At 45.6% G+C, this 22,862-nt stretch overlaps 1 protein-coding gene across 4 annotated transcripts in view; it reads left to right on the forward strand.

Moving 5' to 3' along the window:
- Window positions 1–22,862, forward strand: part of rerea (arginine-glutamic acid dipeptide (RE) repeats a) — a 130,158-nt gene that overhangs the window by 54,297 nt on the left and 52,999 nt on the right. For all 4 annotated transcript variants that reach the window (XM_030055026.1, XM_030055027.1, XM_030055028.1 and 1 more), the window contains one exon: window positions 9,060–9,130. In XM_030055026.1, the coding sequence (XP_029910886.1) occupies window positions 9,060–9,130 (71 nt within the window). The remainder of the gene's footprint in view (window positions 1–9,059; window positions 9,131–22,862) is intronic.

A 22,862-nucleotide genomic window follows, 5' to 3' on the forward strand; every position in this document is an offset into this window, starting at 1 on the left:
AGGGGGGAGGGGGAAAAAAAACGAAGTAGTCAGTCACTTCAGTGAAACATTCAAAAGGCATATAAACAAAGTCGACCGTCTCAGTGGATTAGCCCTGCCGAATATTTATATTTCCACATCCGAGCAAACAGGGGGGCCAGCGGCTGGTTGATGGGGAATATTTATGTTTCCTGTCTTCTGTTTCAATTACTGTGACAGGGTTGAAGAGGCCTGAGTGTCGCTACCTGCTCCCCCCATGCAGACTGGAGCTGTTAGATTGGTTTGGATTAGGGATGGGCTAGGATTGGGATATGCCCCCCCGTCCCCCCCCCCACCCACCCACTACCACCACCGCCACCACCGCCACCACCACTCAAACACACACACACCTCTCAGCTGCTACCAGCACTACTACGCTACCTTGTAATTTACCTCCTACAGTCAACATGGAAGATCCTCCACCTCAACCACTGACCTCCTGCTGTCTCCTGCGCTTATTGTTCAAGTGATCAGCTCTGTGTCTGCATGTGTGTGTGCATGCAGTGTGTTTTCCTCCTGCTTGGTCACTGATAGCAGCCTTCTTGCAATCAGATTTGATGTGTGCGGCTTAGGCAGGCACAAAGCCTGCAATGGATTATGCTTTGCTAAATGTTAAATCCCTTTATACCCGTCTAGTGACACACAATATGTAAAACTGACCACCCTGGGAGAGGGATTTTCTCCAACCCCTACGCGGGGAGCGGCAGGAAGAGGGTAATGTAGAGCAGTAGAGAAAAAGAGAACAATACTGTGAGCCAAAACACCTTTTTTAATTGCTTTTGTCACAGAGGGCCAGGCAAACCTATAGGCCCAGACCAATGCAAAAGAAATAAGAGATAATATCGAACCCTTGTACTCACTCTGAAGTCCTGCCTCCCAACCTCTCTGCTTAGCCTTTCCCTCCCTGAAAGATGGGAGCAGACAGCTCAGTACACATCGATTGGATTGGATAGGGGAGAAGGCGAAGCGCAGCTGGCCAATAGGGGGACCTATAGGTACCTCTAGCTCAGATGCTGTTTTAAAGTGGATGTGGGCATGTGTCTGTGAGGGTGGGTAGGGGAGATTGGCCCAGGCCATTTGTATAGTCGGCTGCTGGGGTGGACAGCCTGTAGTAGTGCAGGCAGACCTGGCTAATCGATCAGTGCCCTGTGGCTGAGCTCTCCCCGCTTCCCCAGGCCAGACAACTCCAGAGCTCAGCCCTTTCTCCATGCTCAGCCCCCCTCAACCCACCCCAGATTATAGATCCTCTCTCAGGAGATTATACATACTGCCATGGGGGGATCAATAGGAGACACCCTAGAACCAATGAGACACAAAAAAAACATGTCAGTGCACACACACACACACACACGCACACTCACTCACTCACACTCACATATGCTATACTCATAATCTATTTGTGAACGCAAACTAGGCCTGCAATTAACAATCATTTTCATTGTCGATTAATAGGTCTATTATTTTTGTGATTAATCGGTTAACAATTTTATCCATAAAATGATAAGACACAACAAGTTACCAGATCTAAAAGGGATATTTTAAGTGTTTCTTCTGACCATCAGCCGAGCACCCCAAAATTCACTTAATAACATCAAATGCAAAAAAGCAAGCACACCCCAGCATTTGTGAAGCTGCAACTAGCAACTGTTTAATACATTTATTTGATAAATTGTTACAATGATTGACAGCTGATACAATGACGTATCAAAATGATAACCGATTAATTTTCTGTCAGTTGACTAATCAATTAATCAGCCAGCTGTTTCAGTGCAAACACAATGCGCTAATATGCATACAGTAATACAAACATATTAGACATGTTTGTAACAGGCATACCTGTTAACACACACTCATGAACTCTAATAGACAAATTCAGTTTAAGACACACACACACACACACACACACACACACACACACACACACACACACACAGCACTATAGCTCTCCAGCTGTAGCCCACTCAGCTATGTTGCTCATCCCTTCCCTTGACTGCAGTGTGGCTCTCCTTGGCTCTGCAGGTGGCTGGCTGCCATAGCATGTCTGCTTCTCCGCTAACTGACTGGCTGGCTGGCTGGTCTGTTTAAAATGGAGAAAGCTAATGGGAACCACCTGCCCCCCCCCTCCTTTCCTCCTCCTTCTCTCCCTCTACCTCTCTATCTCACACAACATGGCCGCCCCAGCCCACCCACTAATGATCTAATGGTATAGAACAGAAGGACATCACTCTGATGTTTGGGTGGAAGCGGTAAAGAAAAGATTTGGTTTAACTTGGTAGGTCTGTGTAGTGAGTGGCACTGTTGCTTACTACAATGTATTATACAGAGGGATTGCCAGCTCAGATAAACACTTATGTTTGTGTGTGTGGTAGGGGGGTGTTGAGGTGGACAGCTGGCATTTCTTGCCGCAGCCACCACAAAACCCTAGGGAATATGTGAGTGTGTGTGTGTATGTCATGCACACACACAGCGAGGTATGCAGCAGGAGTATGTCTGACACACACATGTAGAACTAGGCAACCAGACTTCCCTCGCCACCCCCCTCTCCCTTCCTCAAACTCCCAACCAGCAACTTGGCAGTCGCATGAAACAGCCATGTACGTATGCCATCGTATTCTTGGTGTTGGTAGGTATTACAAAATAGTATGTATTGGACAAGTAGCATTTTCTCTAACTTTAATCATTTTAATCATTAAAAATGGGCAAAACATATATATATATTTTACCTTTTGTGGTATGGATATTGTCCAAGTTAAATGCGATCAATCAAACGCTTTCATTTTTTTTTTTTCAAACTTCTTAACACTTTGGATGGCCTGGTGGCTCACCGGATAAGAGCGTGTACCGCATGTTAAGGCTCAGTCCTGATTGCAGCGCACTGGGTTCGAATTCGACCGCAGGTCATTTGCTACATGTCATCCGCCCTCTCTCCCCTGCCTTGCCTGTCTCTCTCTCTACTGTGACTGCCAAATAAAGCAGAAATGCCAAAAAATAATCTTTAAAAAAAACTTCGTAACACTCAAAGTATTATAACTTGGCATTCTTGCTAACATGCACACGCTATCAAAATCCTCACTGGCCTTGCAGATAACCAGTAGTCCTGTGGTCATTGTTAGTACTGTTAGCTCTGCCAGCCGTTTGCAAGAGGCCTGGTCTTCGTCTTGCACTGGCTGTGTGCAGCCATGTTGGCTATCCAGAACTAGCTACATGAATCTCGTGGAGCTAAGGCTGTTGTACTGGAACAGCAAGTGGCAAAGACGTATTTGACTTACTGACTGTCAGGGATGTAACAATATATACTGTTTACAGGAGAAAAGTGCTGCAAAAAAAGTCAAAAGGTGATATAATGTGTCAGCAAGCAGGAATTAAAATAGGTTAGTCTGATAGTCTGATGCATAACTGTCATGATGTAAATGATTCAGTTTTTAATTGAAGTTTTACAGTATTCAGCAGGATCCTGACTGTTATAAACACTGATCTATAATAATTAAAGATTATATATCAGTGGTCTTAAATTAAAAAAAAATATATTGCATTTGGGAGAGAAGGGCATCTAGTGCACAGGCAAACAGACAAAAATAAAGTAAGACAACAACAAGATTAAGTCTGGAGGATTTGGATATTGAAGATGCCATGTCCTCGTTATTTTGTATTGCTCATGTGATTTAAGATAGCACTGCCACAACACATTTTGTTTACTATTTTATAACTGACTACTGTTTCCAGGTACTCCCATACACCTAACCATTAGTCTTGTGATGATAGTTTTTGTTTATAATCTGATATAGACAGTGCATCATTCAATATATATAAGTTATAGAGCATGTAGTCTGTTTAAGTGTCATTGTTTTGTCAGATAAGGACTTAAAGTACCTACTATCCTTCAGAGTATAACAGCCTGTCTTTATTTTGTACCCGGTAATCAATTTGTACAAGCACATGTAATAGTGACTATCTGATTCAGACACTAAAATGTACTTAAAGTTGAACATTTGCTGAATTTTCCATGGAAAATATAGATTTGCTTACGTTCATAATTTCACTTGTACTGATGGAGTATGTTGTTAGACCCCATTAACTATGTTAAATAAATGTATTACCACTTCATTTGATTGACAGCCTGTTGCTGACATTATAAGTGACCATATAAGCTGCTGCACCCACTGGCACATTTAATACATTTTCCTGCTCAATATATAATTGTAACACAAGCGCCGTAACTAGAGCAGCTAAGAGACTAATATGTCAGTCAATAAAGTCTCTGCATCAATACAAAATGCTTTGTCCTGCTTCAGTCCCTCCACCAATCAAAAGCTTGTCTAGTGTTAATACAATTTCTCCTTTAATCCACAACTTTTCTCCAGTCTAAATTGTAATGATTTCTTTTTTCTTTTTTTTTCTTTTTTTTGCTTTCTCAAAGTTATTTGTCTCTTTCTTCTGTCAACATGGTTATGGAGAGAGTAGTAGCAGAAAAAACAATCGTATACAGATTGCCTGGACTACTAGCACTACGTGTTTGAAAACCAGGTGATAAGTATTTGTTGTTGTTTGGGTATCCATTTTTCTCTCTAGCACCAAAGTGGCTGAATGCTCCATTGATCAACTTTAATATGGACAACCCATCTGATGTATAAATTCTGTTTTCTTCATGGATCATCTTGAGATGCCAGTATAATGCGCTTCAATGAGTTTTGAATCGTTTTATATGGAGCCAAAACCCCATAGGCTAGAGCCTGATTAACATAGCTCATCCCCTGTGTCACAAAGGATACTTGTTCGATTCGTTTGCTGTTTCCACTCAAGCTAACATGAGGGACGACCCTTTGGAGTCATTTTATATTGAAGCATAGCGGTGCAACTCTGTAGCCCGCCGCTAACGGAACAGATCTATTTTTAAAAAGCCCTCTCTGCTCTCCCATCTCCCTCCACACTAGAGACTCTGGGAAAAGGGCTTTTTAGTGAAATCCAACCACCTGCCGACTGCTAAATGAGAAAGTGTGGGCTAGTGGAGAAGGAAGGACGGGGGGGTTGGTGGTAGAGGGGGGACTTGTCAAAGGGCCTCTGTTCTCCCCTAGGAGTCCAGTCAGCTGTAGGCCTGCTCTATTGTAGAGAGCTGATGGTATCGCCTGCCAGGTATTTCCCTCTGCTTTTCAGTGAGAAGAAGGGACGGCTGGCCGGGTGATGGAAATAGAGGGAGAAGGGGAAGTTAGGGAAGAATCAGGTGCCCCTGCTCCTCCAGGCCCTCACTCCTCCCTGCCCCACTCCACCAGGAGCAACCCAGTAGCAAATGACACGAGGGTAGCCTGGGTCATTAGGTGGCTCCCTTGCTGGAGCACACACCAGCCTCTCTCTGTCTTTCCCTCTGTCTCCCCAGCTCTGTCGGTCTCTTGCTGCTCTGGTCCCCTCACACCCCTCTGGTTCCATTATTGCATTCCTTGTGCTATTTAATTTTAAGATCAGTAAAGTCATGGGGGACAGCTTTCTTAAAGCCCTGCAGTGCTCTGCTCCCTGTGTGTGTTGTGAGTGTGAGCTGAGGGCTGAGGGCCCCTTTTAACAATGCAGGTGCGTCCTGCCTCATTGCGAACACTCAACACCCGCGAGCATGGCTTAAGCAAGAGCCTCTCGATTTAATAAAACTGCCCTGCATCCTAAATATGCTCATATTCCTGCTGCGCTATGCTGAGCTCATGCCAACACACACTGTTTACAAAACACCAGCATGTATGACTGCTCTCAGAATGCGACTTTTTCCATCATTACTGGCTCATGAAAAGAAAGGCAAGCCGATATTACCTAAGAGCTTCCCCACCCCACCCCTGTAACGCTGCAGCAAATTAAATTGCAACTTATTTGCTTGATATAGAGAGAGAGAAGAGCAGGGTTCTTTTGCAGAGGCTAGGTGTGTTTTAGATTAGACACGCTTGGCAGCCGTAAGAGAATGGCTGACTGAACAATGAGCTACAGCTGAGGAGGAGACGGTGTGTGTGTGTGTGTGTGTGTATGTGTGTTTGGGGGGTAGGAGAGTGTAACAGTGAATATTCAGGCTCTTGAACTCAGCAGTGACAATGTAATTGGAGAAACAATGACCATCAGAGGATCAGGTTTCAGTGAAGGTCAGAGGAGCTTTGCCCAGGAGGCTATATGATTATTTTTCTCTGCTGAAGTATTGAACTTTCTCTTGCTCTCTTTCTGTCTGGGTGGTGTGGTGGTCGATGGTGGACCGTAGGGTGCAGGCAGAACAGCATGTACTGAGAGAGAGAGAGAGAGGTGAAACTTATGGCCAGCGCAGTGAGAGAGAGAGAGAGAGAGAGAGAGCACTCTGCTACAAAGACTCTCCTTCTTACAGCGCAGGCTACATCCATCCAGCCAGCACACACTTCAGCCCTAAAAACAAAGCCCATCCCCCACACACAGACCCCCACCACTGCCGCCACAGCTAAATCCCCCCCCCCCCCCCACCCACCTCCCCTTTCCACTTCTCCACTTGAGCGAGGAGACCCACTTCCAAATGCACAAAATGGCTGGAATGTTTAACAAGCCTGGCAGACCCTGGAGGAACCGTGTGGCCCACCCGGAGACCCCCACCCACCCCTCCGTCTTGCCGAGCTCTAATGCTCCTTTTGGGTTTCAAAGGAAGAGTTTGAAGCGCTGTGCAGTTTTAACTTTCACATTCATTTAGCTCTGTGTTGTAGTCGTTTCAGAAAATGCCCTTGAGGTACTACACTTTTAGCGCCCAGGATGAATTCAGAATGTGCTTTTGACATTCGAAGAACAGACTTGCTCGCTGTCTGTGAATGATTAAACCAGATCCCTGTCTTTTTTCCCACCTATCTCTCTCTCTCTCTCTCTCTCTTTCTCTCGCTCTCTTGCTGTCTGGTCTTTGTGCCTGTTGATGTGCTCTGGTGTGTAGACAAGGGGATCCGGCCTCTCTAAATGAATGTGCCTGCGAGGTGAAGGGACACTAAGCCCTAATTCCCCCGATTTGACTCCTCCGAAACATGTCATCTCATTCAGATTAGTCTCTTTTGTTCTCGGCCTTCCCTCCACCCCACTCCCTCCTGCTCCCTCCTCCTCCTCTTCCATCCGCTCTCCCTCTCTCTCCACACACACACACACACACACACACACACACTGTGTCGCTCACAGGCCACACAATAGCACTGATGGATATTTTCATTCATGTTATCTTGTAAATGACTTCCAGGGATGGTGTAAAGGAGGGAGAAATGGAGGGGAGGGAAGGGAGGGAGAGGAGAAAAGAGGGAGAAGGAGGGCAGTAGTGAGAGAGATACATGCGTCATCCAGAGCAAGCGAGTGCGATAAACCCCCTCCCCATAGAATAGCTCATTGAGCCCAGAGCAGATAACAAGCCCACCCTGGGGTTACACACACACACACACACACACACACACACACAGCTTCTCAAAAAACAAAGCCTGTGATGTCACACAGACACACACATACATTCAGCTCGTCTACAAATGGTATCTGGGGTGTCAAAGCTATTTAATGCCCCTCCCACCATCCCCTTTTGCAAGCGGGAAGATAAACCACAGCCAGATCGATAACTCTGTTGTCACAAACAAATAAATAACAGATGATGCCACTGTCAGCATCTGAAAAGCTAGCCACACGTCTTTTGTTGGCGAAAGTGCGGCTCAGTCCTGGAGCTTGGCTTCCTAACCCCCTCAACACCTCTTTGGCTAAATCGAGCGCTGGCCCGGTCAGACTGTATTGTCCATGTAAATCCGAGCTCTGATGGCTTTTGTGAATTGAAGCTTACACGGAAGCTGTTAGAGGTCTGAGCAGAGCAGCCTTCCTCCTCCGTGTGCGTGCATGTGTTGATGTTAGCAAATGCGCCACGCTCCGGAGGCTGCCCAGTCAGTCATGGAAGCCGCTGGTGGGTAAAGGGCAGGCAAAAGCAGCCCTCCACTCATCTGGGCTTGGACCTCTCAAATAGGTTTCAGCCCATTACATGGTTCGCATTTGAATTGACCAGCCGCCTTCAGTGTGTTTGATCTATTCTTTACCAATTAAGTGTGTGTGTGTGTGTGTGTTTGAGTGACCTGCTTGTTCAGCCAGCAAGAGCACTATGTTGCACAGCTATTACAGAAACCAAGATCAATCCTTTTTTTGTTCAGTTTGATCTAGTTTCTAGTTTTGTGTTCTGACTCAAAGTCAAAGTTGAATTTAAGGCCATTGTTTTAAAAAGAAAAAAAAAAAAAAGATTTGAATTCACAAGAGTATAATTAGCATAATTCCAATGATTGGCTCTTTGCTGTGCCAGGCTAAACAGTAACCGTTGGCCCTGTGCACTTCATCACCCCCCCACCCCCACCCACCAACATCCCCCTCCTCTCCCTCCTCCTCCTTCTCTTTTCTGCAGAAGTGGCTGTGTGTTTTTGTCCTGTGCAGCGTGAATGTTTTTGTTAAGGAGATGAGGGTTCACGACCTGGCCATACCACCAGTCACATTCAATTTAACAGCACAGTCGGCCAAGGCTGCCCCCCTTTCACACGCGCACACACACACACACACACACACACACACAATGTGAAAAGGCCGCTGAGTACACTTGTAAGGGTTATGTAATTTGGCAACATTTAAGGAAAGAGTGAATGGAAAGATTGTGTTTGTTTTTTTAGCCACAATACAATGCTAACTGGACATATTTAGGCAAGATGACAGAAGTTGTCTTTTTCACGAGAGGGTACAGTGATAGGCAAGGGGGGAGGGTTGTTCAAGTCAGTATTGCTCGCTGGTGTACAAATGGAGTGGAACAATAACATAATTCCCCTTGGGCGTAATGTTTGCTTTGGAAAGGCAACCTTGTAGCGCTCCAAAAGTCCTTAATCCTATTACCCGCATTCCAATTGAATTTGACTCAAGGAGAAAATTTTCTTTTCAGCAGAGGTAACACCACGCAAAATAATATATTACTGACTCTGGCATCTCGTTGCAGTGCTGCATGAAAACAGGAAAGCCTTGGGAAGTGTGAACATCTTCTTTCTAACCCATGTTTTCCTTTTTTCTCTCTCCTCCAGATTGTGTGTATATTGAGAGTCGGCGGCCCAACACTCCCTACTTCATTTGTAGCATTCAGGACTTTAAGCTGGTGAGTAGTCTTTTGCTACCTCTCTGTCCCCTGCATGCCCCTGTGGTTCAGTACCCACCCACCCGTCCGTCTCTGTCTTTATCTGAGAACCCCACCACTGTTATTCTAGTGACATGCAAAAGCCACTTGAAACAAGAGCCGTAAAGCCTGTGCACCAGTGTTCGGAGAAAGATGCTGACTTGCAAGGAGAACTGAGCACAAATTATTGTGGAATGCACTTTGGACTGAAATTATTTCATATCTATTTAGTTGCTTTATTTTTACGGTACATGTGGAAAAAATACTTTTGAGGATCCGGCTAGCATATCAACTAACCTTGCAATCTAGTGCCAGTAAATTAATGCTCGTTAATGGAAATAAAGATGTTTGTTGAAGCACTTAATTAATTTAATGAAGGAGGCCTTCACCATTTCAGTTTTAAATGGAATTTTTCACAACCTAAATTAGCCAAATTGCCTCTTTCGCCGAACAAAGAAATCAGTTTTTTAATTTGCTGCTGAGAAGGGCTGATTCATCAGGGCTGGTCAGTTTAAGGAATAAAGTGGCACTTGTTTTCTCGACAGCAGAACAGTAAAAATGTGTTGCTGAGAAAATTACAGACACATACACACGGCATTTCCTCACTGAGCTTTGTCTGTGTCGGCTAATGGGCAGGGACTACTGAAATAGTAATCCATGAAACTCGGGGTCTGAGTAGTCAAATGAAGCAGCATCTCAGTCTGCTGGAGTGAGTTTTGCCTGTCTTTTAACAGCTCCATTGTCTGAGCAGAGTGCAGAGGGCTTGGTGAGGGCCGGCCAGGCCCCAGGGGGCCCGAGTAATGGCTGCCAACAGCCAGGGTGATGATGGGAGGTTAGCTCAGAGGCCACACGCACTACTTCTGGGGGGGAGGTGGAATAGTGCGTGTGCGTATATAAGTATGTGTGTGTGAATTTGAGTTTGGTGTGTGCACTTTTGTTCCGTGTGTGTTTGTACATACTTATCTTTGTGTATGTGTGTCGGAAGGGCAGTGGTTGTGTGTAGAAGTGGTTTTAAGGTGGGCTGTTGGCTCGCAGAGGGGAGAGCAGCCAGGCCCCACAGCAGCAGGGCTTTAATCGGATTGCTGCTAGAGAGTGCTGAGGACGGCAGGAACCCCATCTCATGCGCGCGCACACACACACACACACACACACACACACACATGCACACCACACACACACTTACACACATGCACCTGCACCTTGATTAAGAGCGCCAGCAGAGGTCTGGGGCCAACAGAGGTAATTGTCCAGGGAGAGAGAGAGAGAACACTGGCTCCATTAGCTGACCCCTCTCTCTCCCTTTCTCTCTCTCTCTCGTCTTTCTCGCTCTCTGTTGCTCCCTCCCCCCATCCATCTGTAATTAATGAACAGCCATCTGCATGCCTGTGTGTGTTTGAGCAGACTGTACCCTTGTCCTTCTATGTTAAAACAACAAACCCTGCTGGCACTTTAAATAAGTACATCGTTTTCAATGAGCTCACTTTGTTTTGGGGCTACAAATTGCAAAAGGTTGGCAATTGTAGCTAGCTGCTATGCAAACTCATAATCTCTGTTTACTAGACTACACAAAATCCTCTTTGAGGATGATAGCTGATTTGGACTGTGATTGCACTGGCTGGAGTAAACTACCATGTAGCTGGCCAACCTTGACCCTCCCCCGTCAGTCCACAGTCATAACTGGAGCTTAAATTTCTGCCTTTGGGAGAGGAAAAATGTCCATTCAACCAAACGTGCCCACCCTTGATTCTAGTGTTTTGTCAGACCTAATCGTCAGTATAATCTCACTCCCCTTCGCTTGTCCACTACATTTTGAAAAGGACAGACAGCAGCCAAGTTGAGAGCCATAGAGGCAAGTCAATCATTAAACGTCAAAACGTTCTCTTGATTTCACATCCCTCCCGCCCTCTCTCCGTGTCCAACCCTCACTTTTGCTTGCTGCACAATTTATTGATCAGCCCCCTTCTGCATGTGGGGGAACAGAGCTATGGAGGCATAGCAGAGGGGAGAGGAAATTGCATCAGTCCTCAACCAAACAACCTCATCAATATCACCCCCCCCACCACACACTACCCAGCCCAACCCTTTCCTTCTCCCACTGTCTCTCCTTTTCTCCTCCCTCAGTCTTTAGGCTGTAACAGTCTCACCCGTGTACTTTATCTAATGACCTGTGAATCCAATTAGTGGTGTGTAGAAATCCTGAATGCAGACATCAATCTCCCCAGCGAGGGGAAGAACAAGGATTGAAGCCCTCCTCTCTGTCCTCCACCCACCCACTCCCACCCCTTTGCTGTCAACTGCTCTGCCTTGAAATGACACCGAGAGTTGCGTTGTGGCATGCACGTGTGCCTCCTCGTTCCCTGTGTGTACACATACTGCACCGTCATTCCGCAGCACGCCATCACACAAAGAAAATCCATTCTGCGACATTATTGGGGTCACTCTGGACTTGGAGGACAGTCATTTTCCCTAGTTTGTTTACTCAACAGTGGCAGCCTCCGTGCCCACTGTGACCTGTGTGACTTATTGATCCAGCCATGTGGATTTCAGTCGCCTGCCTAGCTCCCAAAATGTCTGCCCAGATATAGAAGTAACCAGCGGGACGCCAATTTAACTGGCAGAGGTGCTGCAGAACAAAAAAGTGCAGTGCGGACGAGGTAATGAATTCTCCGATCATTACATTGCGCGGTGTTCCTCTGACGTGAGCGGTCTTGAGTTGTATCGTGAATTTAGCTGTAATTCAGCAATTCACACACTGCCACAGGCTCCTGTTCACAGTTCCTCCCTCTCTGCGTGGAAAAAAGCCACTCTAGTCACTAAGCTTGTAGCTAATGCTTACAGTCTGTTTTCCACAAGGGCCAGTTTCAGTTTACACCTGGTGCCATGACCTTGTAATGTGTTTACTATCTATATTTGATGAGAGTGATGCAACGCGCCTGCCTGCCTGCCGGCCGCAGACATGTTTGTGTGTTTTGCGTGCGTGTGTGTACATGTGTACAGATGTTAGCATGTTTGTATTCTCAGCAGCTCAATTTGTGTGTATCTGCACAAAACACACTTGCATACACCTGTGTGAGCTGATTGTCGGTGGGAGGCAGACGCTGCGAGCGAGCATCAAATATTCTGCATCCATACCTGCTCACTGGCTTCTTGCTTTATCAATCAATCCATGTGTTCCTACCTCAGTCTGTCTCTATCCCTCATCCTCCCACTCTCACCTATCTGCTTCTTCACTTCATTCCCCTCTCACCCTCACTTTTCTCTTTATCTGCTGTCACTCCCGTCTCCCCCTCCCTCCATCTGTCCCGCCCTTCTCTCTCTCTCTCCCCTACCCCGTGCTCTAGTCATTGTGTCCATGTCCTCGACGCTCATTGACCCCCTACCCCCCTCTCTGCTTGTATCTAACCTCATTTGCTGTTATTGGCTAAGTCAGCTGTGTTCCATCCTTCCCTCTTCCTCCCTCCCTGCTTCCTCCTCTCTCCTCCCTCCCTCCTTGCTCTCTCCCAGCATCCCTGTTCCCCTCCCTCTCTCTCTAATGGAGTGATTGCAGCGTTCCTTCCCCCGGGAACAAGGCCATACTGCTGGAAGGGACTGTGGAGCCCAGCACACACATAACACACACAGTCTCTCTCTCTCTCTCTCTCTCTCTCTCTCTCTCCCCCTCTCCCTCCATCTCTCTTTCCTCTCTCTTCTCTTCAATCCCTCTGCTTATGGACATTTAATTAGATGCCATGTACAATGTAATTATCTGCCAGGAGTCCAGCTCATATGTTGCAGGCCTGATCAGCTTAAAAGGATGGTGGTGGGGGGGCTCTTTGTCATATAACCAGTATCTGAAAAAAAAAGATGTAGCCACTGGTTTTCATTACGTGCTCCTTGTCTTGGCTTCACTGTAAGAACACATGGTAAGACTGTAGCCATCTTAAGGTTGAGTGAGCACTGTTTGCACTGAGAGATATGTGCGAGCAAATTTGTGATGAGGTGTGCATGTGTGTCCAATGAAAGCACAGATGTTGTGATGGAGTGTGTTTGTCCAAGCTTCCAGTGCTGTCTGGTAAACACGCTCACATATGCGCATTTTGCACATGTATTATCTGAGGGATCTGTTGTACATAATTCCAGTTGTGTGTGGAAACAATAGGTGTGTCTGCTGGGGGAAAATGAATTGCCTATAAGCCCAAGTCTGTATTGATTGGTGTTTGGCCTTGCATCATCTAGTCTTTAAGATTTGTGTATGGGGGTTCACATGACCTCTGCATGCCTAATCAGTCAGTAGGGATGCACATGGTGAAATAATTTTCACTCACATTAACAAACATTTACAAAAGGTCATCCTGGTCATTCATTCTCCACAAACGGTACCATGTGATTGCAACACTGACCTTTGGCTTTCATCAAATACCTCTCTCTCACCAATCTTTCCTCTCTAACTGGGATTGGGCTTTGTCACATTAACCTAATATTTTTTGCCTTGGTTTACAGGTATTACATTAATGTCATTAGCACTGTCAAAATATAAGACATTTTGCCACACACATTTTTTCCCATATGGCAAACACATTGTAATGCAAACACTGACCAACTGGGCATCACTCAATACAATGACAATGAGTGCTCTGCAGAATTGGAAATGTAAATTATACCTGTTACATAAACGTTGCTATAGGTCTATCCTGTAACAGTGAGATCACGCCCCATTTATCTGTCTATGCATCTATTTATTTATTGGTCAGATTAACCACAGGATGTCTTTGTAAATGCCCTTTGTAAATGTTTGTTAATTTGAGACAAAAAAAAAATGTGAAGGGTCAAATTAGTCACTGTGTTGTCAGTGCTGTCAAGCAAGACTGCAAGAGACTACACACTGCTTTCGGGAAATAAACAGTGTGTCATTATCATTTCACCCCTCCCACTAAGGAACTCACATTCTGTTAGTAACAGCTTTAAAATAAAGGAAGACATGCACTGGACTGCACTAGATTCATTCACTGACTGTACATACCGACATGTAAGAGCCACAGTGTTGGTTTTGGCAAATTTTTGGTATGCTTCCCAGCTCTACTCTGTTTCTCTTATTTAATAAAGCTGAAATAGAATTAAAATGATCTTACTAGAACCTAATCCACTAGACGCTGTTCTGTTTTCAAAAAGTCTTTTTGACTGCCCTAAAAAAGATCTAAAGCCTCTTCAAATAATATTGCATCGGTAACGGCTGCCACATGTTACCAAGACCAGCCACACCAGATTTTGTACACCGCATTACAGCCTGAAAGTATTTGATCCTTCTCTTTTGTTTGGAAGGTGCTACTGCCTCTCTGTTCTGGGACCCACCCTGCTTGAACTGATTGATGGGAGGGCAGTGTCTCTTAATTTACATACAGCTTGAAATTCAAAAATCAATACGGCAATTAGCAACATTTCTTTTTTTCCATTTCTTTTATGTGATTTACAGATTCACTTAAATCTTTTTTTTTCTATTTCCATTTTTACTCTTACATGGTCATTTGGCATGATTGTTGTTGGAACTCTAATAGTCAATAGATCATTTCTGATTTGACAAACTGACAAACTGACAAACATATTACCTAGTTGAGGAAATGTTACAATGTTAAATGTCCATCAAAACGCTAATTACAGTTTAATTGGATAAATTGATTGACGCCATTACTGACAAAAAACGTGTGAACATTGATTGTTCATGAACATCCATAGATCTGAGTGTACAGTCAGTACATATGTAATTTTCATGTGTAGTTACATGTGTATTTGTCTCCATATTTATGTTCCCATAAAAGTTATTTTCCCCAGTTGTCATGTAAACAGCGTGTACACCTCTGGTATACATACAAACCCACACATACACGCCAAATGCTAATTCCATCCCACAGAACTCTTTCCTAATGGTCTTAGCTGGTGCTTATCATACAGCCTTGGAAAATGCCACCTATTCAATTCAAAGCCCTTAATTAAAAATGTTTGATAAAGATGCAAATATATGTGCATAAATACACTTGCACAAAACGGGCAGTTATTTGGTTTTCTATGGACCCTGAGTATGGCCCTAATGGAATCCAAAGTGCCGAGAATTAGCCTGACAATTAGATCCACTTGCTAATTAGGCTGCAGCTAGCTTGTCTGCGCATATTCAAAACCTTGCAGAACCATCCATTAATGCATTGCCTAGCGTTGGCAAATGGAGTTCCTTGCCATTTCTCTGATCCAACTTCAAATTCTCCATTTATGTAAATCCAAGGTGAGCACCAGTCTATCCTGTGATGCATGCAGTGGCAAGTCAATGAAAGTGAGTGTGTTACACTGTAATTTACAGCTTGTGTTTTTCACCAAAATGCCTCTCATTGGTGTTGAGCCATTGATGTTGGTAGAACGTTGACTAGGCAGGCAGTATTGGTCTGTCGTTGCTGCTTAGAAGGCTGTGTTCCCTCTTTTTATCTTCCCATTTCTCCGTTCGCGACCCCCCACCACCCCCCACCTGCACCCACCCCCATCGAACATTTTGAAATGCAATTATGGATCAGTGAGCACCGCCATCAGTCGCACTTCTTGTTAATATTTATCGAGTGGAGCAGCAGCCGCTGCCATCTCTTCAGAGAGGGGGGCTGCAGTCATTAGGGGCAATATAGTGTGTGTGTGTGTGTGTGTGTGTGTGTGTGTGTGTGTGTGTGTATGCTGTGTGCTCAGCTCTCCCTTTCATTCCATGGTCCACTCAGCTGCCGTAAGCGAGCTGGTACATTTCACAGGCATGGACATGTTGAGGTGCAGCCTTTCACAATTGTGTGTGTGGCTGTCTTAAGTGTCTGCTTGTCTTTGTGTTCTCTGTGAGGAAGCAGCTTTGACAAGGGCATCTAGGCGTCTATAGACATGGCTGGCCAGCCGAGTCGGCTGAAAGCTGTTTGATTGAAGCATTCTGCCTGTAATGTTCCCATTGACTGCCAGCAATAGAACCACAGCGCAGCACCTACTAAACACTGGATGGCCATTCATTGTCACTTACCTACAAACAATTTTTTTAAAAAATACAAGGCCAGGAACTGTTGCCTGCAATATACTCATGTTAACTGTGATCGACTAATGCATGGAGTAGAATAATTTTTTTTAAATTTGAGCAAATTAATTTATGCTCAGATTATCGTGTTTATATTTGACAAATAACCCCCCTCCCCTTTAATCCTCCCCTTTGCAGTTGGTTGTGACTAGCCCTTGTGAGCAAAGGCTTTTTTACTGCTGCTTATGCAGTATCAGGCAACTCTCCATTATGACCATTTTGATTAATGCTCCTCAATGAGGTATGCAGCTCGCACCCCCTCCTACTTCCCACCCTGCCTTCCTCCTTCATTCCCTTTTTCCCGCAGCACACTTGAAGTTTCATTGAAGGAGGTATTAAAGCTGCTCTTTGTAATAACATTAGGTCATTTAGCCAAGGTGTTGGGTCGCTTACTCCTGAGCTTGCAGCAGCTGCTGTTTCCATGCAGGCGTATTCTCAAAAAGACACAATCTGCTAGACTCACAAAAGAGCTAGTCCCGCTGTGGTGTCAGTTTGCCAGCTCAGTGCATTTCTCAAACCGGATGGAGACGGGCATGCATCTCTCAGACGATTACAGAGCCCTGTCCCTCTCTGAGGAGGCAGGTTGGATTGATTGTCCACACGAGCATGGTGGTAAATAAATAAAGCAATACAAATGGCAACCCTGAGATAACAACACAGTTCAGGCCTGATGAGTGGAGGCGGCGGTACTCAGCTCAGCTTGGGGGTATAAAACCTACTCAACGCTCTCCTTAGCTCCTCACCTCTCCTCTCTCTTATCCCTCTCTTTTCATCTTTTTGGACAGATAACCTTTTTTGTCTCACCCTCACTGCCCTCCCTGTGCATTAGCAAAATGCTGCTATGGAAACCAGTTGCCCAGCCAATAGGATTATCTTTCTCCAGTATACAAGGAGGAAGGGGAGGGAAATAGAGACGGGCTAGAATCAAAATGGAGTTTTGTGTATGTTTTTGTGTGTGGTGATTACCTTCCCAGCTGGAAAGGGGGCTGGTAGGGGTGAAGAGGCCAGGCCAGCAGCCATAGCATTTTCATAAGGCTTTTTAAAAGCTCAATCAATAGCCACCTCTTTGACCCACTACTGCTAAATTATTCAGCAGAGAACCCTTTTGTATGTTCTCCCCCTTGGAGTTCCATTAATTGAGTTTACTTTCACTGGCTTGGCTGCATCTCACACACAGACACTTGCATGCAAATGTGTCAAGTCATTTTAAATGGCTTGAGTCATCGGTCCTCCCCAATTCTATCACCCTGTGTCGCTGAGTTGTTGAAATATTCAGTGGTGCCTGAGCCACTGTCTTTTTCTTTTCTGGCACATCACAAGTGAAAATGCCTCTTCTGATGTCTTCACTAACATCTGAGGCAAACTCACTGTGCTCCTGCATCGAGTGCCACATTTTGTCTTTAAAGCAGTGGAGCGAACAGACTCCGTGATATACTCTGGCATCAGCTTTGATGAGGAAGAGAGAAAACAAATGTAGCAAAGATGCAAAGGAAGGCAGGTAGAATTGACGCACCCGCAGCTTACAGCACGCCCAACCCAGTCGTCATATGTGGAAATGATGACAAGGCCTATTTAATTACAATGACCAGGTCTTCCTGGCTCACTTAAAATGGCTGACTTCTCTAGAGGGGGTTGAACACTAAATTAGAGGGTGAAAAGATCCTTTGAAGTAGGCTAGTGTTCAGAGCATCAAACAAACACTGGAACTAGATGCTTTCCATTGCTAGTTTCTGCTCCACAGCATTAAAGATAATTCCCACCTTTTTTTCATTCCTTCTTTCCTAGGCATTTGTATTTCAGGAAATTAAATCTGATCCTGTGACTGGTTACGAGTGTTGCATGTAGAGGAGAATCTCTTGTCTTTGCCAGGCCACCCAGTGCTGATCAGAGCAACCTGACACTAAACACATTTGCGTGGATTGGTCAAGCTTTAATTGGATTGGCCCCTGCTCTGACATGGACGGCTAATTTTACCCCCTCCCTCCTCCTCCTCCTGCTCCTCTTCCCCCCTCTCAATTCCCCACTTTCCATTGCCTCTTCCCTTTTGTCCCCTATTTTTCTCCTTTCCACCCTCCTCTTTCCCCGCTCTCAGCTTAAGTGAGTATCTGGCGTGCCTCACCGCTGGTTCTCAGCTCAGCGCAGTGTAATTTCCAGCTTGTCCAAAGTGTGACATGCCAATAAAAAAAGAATGAGAGAGAACAGGAGAGAGAGGGAGAGGAGGCAGGGGTGTGTGGGGGGGAGCTTGTGGAAGTGGAGATTTACAGTGGTATCGGGTTCACACGCTTCCACCGGAGCCCTCTCTTCTTTTTTTTTTCCTCCCTCTCTCTCTCTCACCATTAAAGAACACATGGTGCAAATTAACTCTAACCAGCAGAGAGAGGAAAGGGAGGAAGGAAAGAGGGAAGGAGGGCAGGGGCATCGGTCAGAGAGAGGAGAGGGGACGAGAAGAGGAAATTTCAGGGATTGCTGTGAGGTCTGAGGAATGTCTACACTTTGTACCTTGGACCCCGCTGCCTTGCACAGCCCTTAAAACAACAGCAACATCACCGTGGGCTGCCAGCTCCTGTGGCTCCCCTGCAGCAACACTGCACTTTCACACAGGCCCCCTGACATCCTGTACTGTACATGTGCTGCAGATCGGCGCGCTGTAAACTCTTATCTGCGCTCGGCCTCTGATCGCTTGTTGATCGAATGCACACATATGCTCATGCTTGCTCATGAAAGGGGAATACCACTCTGTTTAAGAATTCATATGTTGTTCTCCTAGCCCAAGGCTGGCCAATCTGTATGTGGGAACAAGAAGAGCTCTGAAGTCGCCAAACCTAGAAACCAAAGGAACCGAGTCTTATCCGTCATGTCATCAGGATTTTCCGACTGGAGCTGCTCCGTTACAAATAAATGGGAGAGCTGCCTGCTCAGGCTTCACACTCAAATGAGCATTTTGGGTAGTGCTGTTTTAACTGAACCACAAAATTGTACCCATATCCCTGTCTGTGTGCTTCGCCTCACCTGCTGCAGCACTGACAGTTGATCCTTGGTTCTCTGTGGAGGCGTTGCGTTGATGTTGCAGTGTAACACACGGAACAAAATTAAACTTAAAATGAGAATAAAACACAGATTAAAGCTAATTGAAATTGGGGAAAATGAGGACCATTTAGACTTGCCCGTCAAAGAAAATTATGTAGAATGAGCATGTAATTGTCCGCAGACGATGAGAACCATGTAGACTCAGCCGTCAAATTGTGTCCGTATTCCACATGTTTTGTTGATTGAGTCTAAACAGTCCTCACTTAAAATTGACCCCTAGGCGGTTTTGATTATTGCAGCTGTAACGGTTGCTCTTATTTCTGGATTTAGGAGATTTTAGCTAGACGCCAATTAAGACTTTCCTTTCCTTGAGTACAGAAAAAAGGAGTCCATGTGCATGTTTTGTGTTCAGCGTTTCTGTATCTCCACTCACAGTCGCTGTGACTTGTGTTTTGCATGTGCGTTGACGGGCAAGCCCAAATTGTGTTTGCCTGCCTGTCACTGCCAATGGATCACACGGACTGAGGGAACCACAGCTGCAAGGGCTCGGAGACGCTTCACCACACACGCACACACTTCATTTATTCTGCACCTAGGTGTGCATTTTGCAACACACACACACACGCGCACGGACGCACACACACACAAAAGCAGGCACTTCATTATCCCTGGGTTGTGTAACCCTCAGACCTCTGTTGTGCTTGCCATAAACCAGCCAGTCCCAACCTCTAAATTCTCAGCCTCCGCATTTCCTCCACTCTTTTATCCTCTGCTCATCTGCTGCTGCTCTCCTTCCCTCTCAGCCTTTTTCTTTCCCCAACATCATTTCAGCTGAGATTTCATGCTACTACCAGTCGATTTTATTGTTGCCTCGATCTTAAACAGTGCTCCATGAAGCAGCGTAAACCCTATCCGCGATGGTAAAGACATTTCCTAGCATCAAAGGGCCGAGTGCATCCCCCTCAGTAGCTGTATTCATTTCTGCTCCTGCCACGCTCAAACGGCTTTTGTTCTTCTCTTTATAGGAATGTACTTAACAGTTTGGCAGTGTTGTGTTTGTGAACTGAGCTGCCTTTGTTCCAGCAGGCAGTTAACACTTGTGTACCGCATAGAGGAAGGAAATTCAACGTTATTAAGCCTACTGTTAAATTATGCTAAGCACTATCTTAATGGAATGATTAAGAAAATACAGAACTCCCCTAAGTCCCTCTTTTTCCAGTTTCAAATCCCTGTGTGTTTGATCAAGCGCGTTCTCCTCTAGCCCTATACAGTTGTTAAGGCTCGCTGCTGCCCTGCATGGCAATCTGTGTTGAGAACTCCATCTGACGCGCAGTTTTAATCCCCCACTCCCTTATTTGCTCTGGAGCTAATTGAAACAATCAGAGCATTTGGAAGACTGGTTTTTGATGCGGAGGGGACTTTGTTGGCTGTTTTCTGTGAGGACTAATACAGTCCACCATGTAGACTAGCACTGCAGCACCATGACAAGCTAACCTTGGGCTATTGAGCTTAACAGCCCATTTATACATCACAGGGTGAATAACTCTTTACAGGTCCCCATCTTTTGCACTTTCCATATCTTGCACCTTTCCTCACTTAATTCCTTCTTTCTTTTTTGCCTCTCCTCTCCTTCTTTCTTCTTCTCCTCTACTGTCTGGTCATTGTGATGAATCTGTGCCTCAAGGCATTGTGGGACCTGGGGGTGGGGTTGAGGTTGCCCATTATTGATGATGGCCCCGCACGTGGACACGAGTGTCCAAAACGGTTCATACACCAGCAAGAGATGGAGGACGGAGGAAAAAAAAAAAAAGCCTCTCCACTCTGTCTCCCACCTCCCTCTCCTCTACCTTCACCCTCCTCTCCAGGTGAAATGGAATGATTTAATGTGTGGCCCTGTCGGAGAAGGTAATGGAGTTGGCGGATGAGTGCGAGAGGCTCTCTCCATCAGCAAGCAGGGAGGGGGGCTGCGGGGGGGTGATTGAGACCCCTGTCTGTCTAGGTGCGCTCCCTGTACAGACAGTGACTTCTCGTCCTCTCCTCCCTGCTGAGCCAAGATACACACACACAGATGCACACACACTTTAAAAACACACACCTCATTTCTTCGGCGTGTGCACTGCAGTGGAACTTGTGCTTACACACTTCTAGCTGTAGTCTTGTGACAGGACCTGTAGGGGACTGATGGAGCTTGCTGCTAACAGATGGCTGAATGTCTCTCTGAGTAGTTTTTGGCTCTGAACACCATGTCTGAAGATGCTTCACCGGATCATTAGAGGGTTCTTTGATAGTTCAAGTGATAATGAGACATTATGTTCGCATTGTTTTTTTTTTCCCTTTGTCTTTTTTGTTTCATTGATTTTTTTAAATGAAATGCTGAAAGATGCAATTAATTTCAAAGCTGCTGATAGAGTGGTGTACATCGGTTAGTGTTATATTTTTGTTAGGTTTCCCATCTCACAGTTCAAATAAAGTCACTTTGAGCCAGACAAAGGGGGGTTTTATTGCAGTGCAACACAACAGCTAATTCAGACAGCAAAAGGTACAGAGGGAGAAAATTGATTACGACTATTGATCACGCTCACACTGTCCTTGCTCTCCCCCTCATCTTTGTCTTTGTGTGGACTGTCCTTACCTGTTAACATTTTACGCGGCACAGAAACAGAGCCCTTCCTCTCAGAATGAAAATACTTACATCCAATCAACGTCAGCATTAAATCTAAAGGCTGAGGTATTGGCTAACCTTAAGGGAGTAGATAAAACAGCCTCGCTGTGGTGTGGATGGCTTTTTTAGACTCTGACAGTGCTCAGGACACAGCAGCAGCTAGCCATAATTAGGCACAAACTGTTTGCTGCCACGCTAAAATGGCATTTAAATGCCAAATGGCAGCAAGGGCGTGTATAATATGCGGGCTCTCTGGCTTGTTGCTGTAGACTCTCTGCTGGATTGTTGCTGGCGCTGGAGTAGGCCAGAGAGGGGTTACAGAGAGATAAGTGGCTGCACTTGCGCCAGGGGCTCACACTGCCCTTGTTAGCTCATCAGCCAGGATTCCCCATTCAAAACCTTTAGCTCCCCGCCAGCTATTGTTAGCAGAGATGCTATCTGGCAAATGGGAGACGGTAGATATTTAACTAATTAATGTGCAACTGTATACAGATGAGCCACTGGTCTGCCCCGGTTGCTGACATGGTTGAGGCTCGCTCGGTTTTTGGTGTGGAAATTCACTGAGGCAGCTCACCTATGAAAGCTGTTTTATTCTCAGCCTCAAATCCCGACCACTACACACAGCTGATTTTTGCTCTTTGATAAAGTCTTCAAGGCTGTTGTCTATGTAGCTCTGACACCCACTGTTTGCCCTTTCATTTTAACTGGTTTGGCTTTAGCCGGCTAGCTACTAGGCTTTGCCGGAGAGCGCAGCGCCGCAGGCCCAAATATGGAGCGTGTATCAGCGCTGGGCGTCTGCACAGAATCACAAGGTGTCTGCAACCCACCTGTCAAGTCCTGCCACAGCCATCTTTAGCACCAGCCTGAGAAAAACCACCAGAGCACACCCAGCCCGGCGTCAGCCTGTTGATGTGCTATGATAACATGTTACAGCAATGATGTTTATTATGGTAATATGTCATGCT

The sequence above is a fragment of the Myripristis murdjan genome, chromosome 7 (genome assembly GCF_902150065.1).
Source record: "Myripristis murdjan chromosome 7, fMyrMur1.1, whole genome shotgun sequence".
In the NCBI taxonomy this organism is placed as follows: Eukaryota; Metazoa; Chordata; class Actinopteri; order Holocentriformes; family Holocentridae; genus Myripristis; species Myripristis murdjan.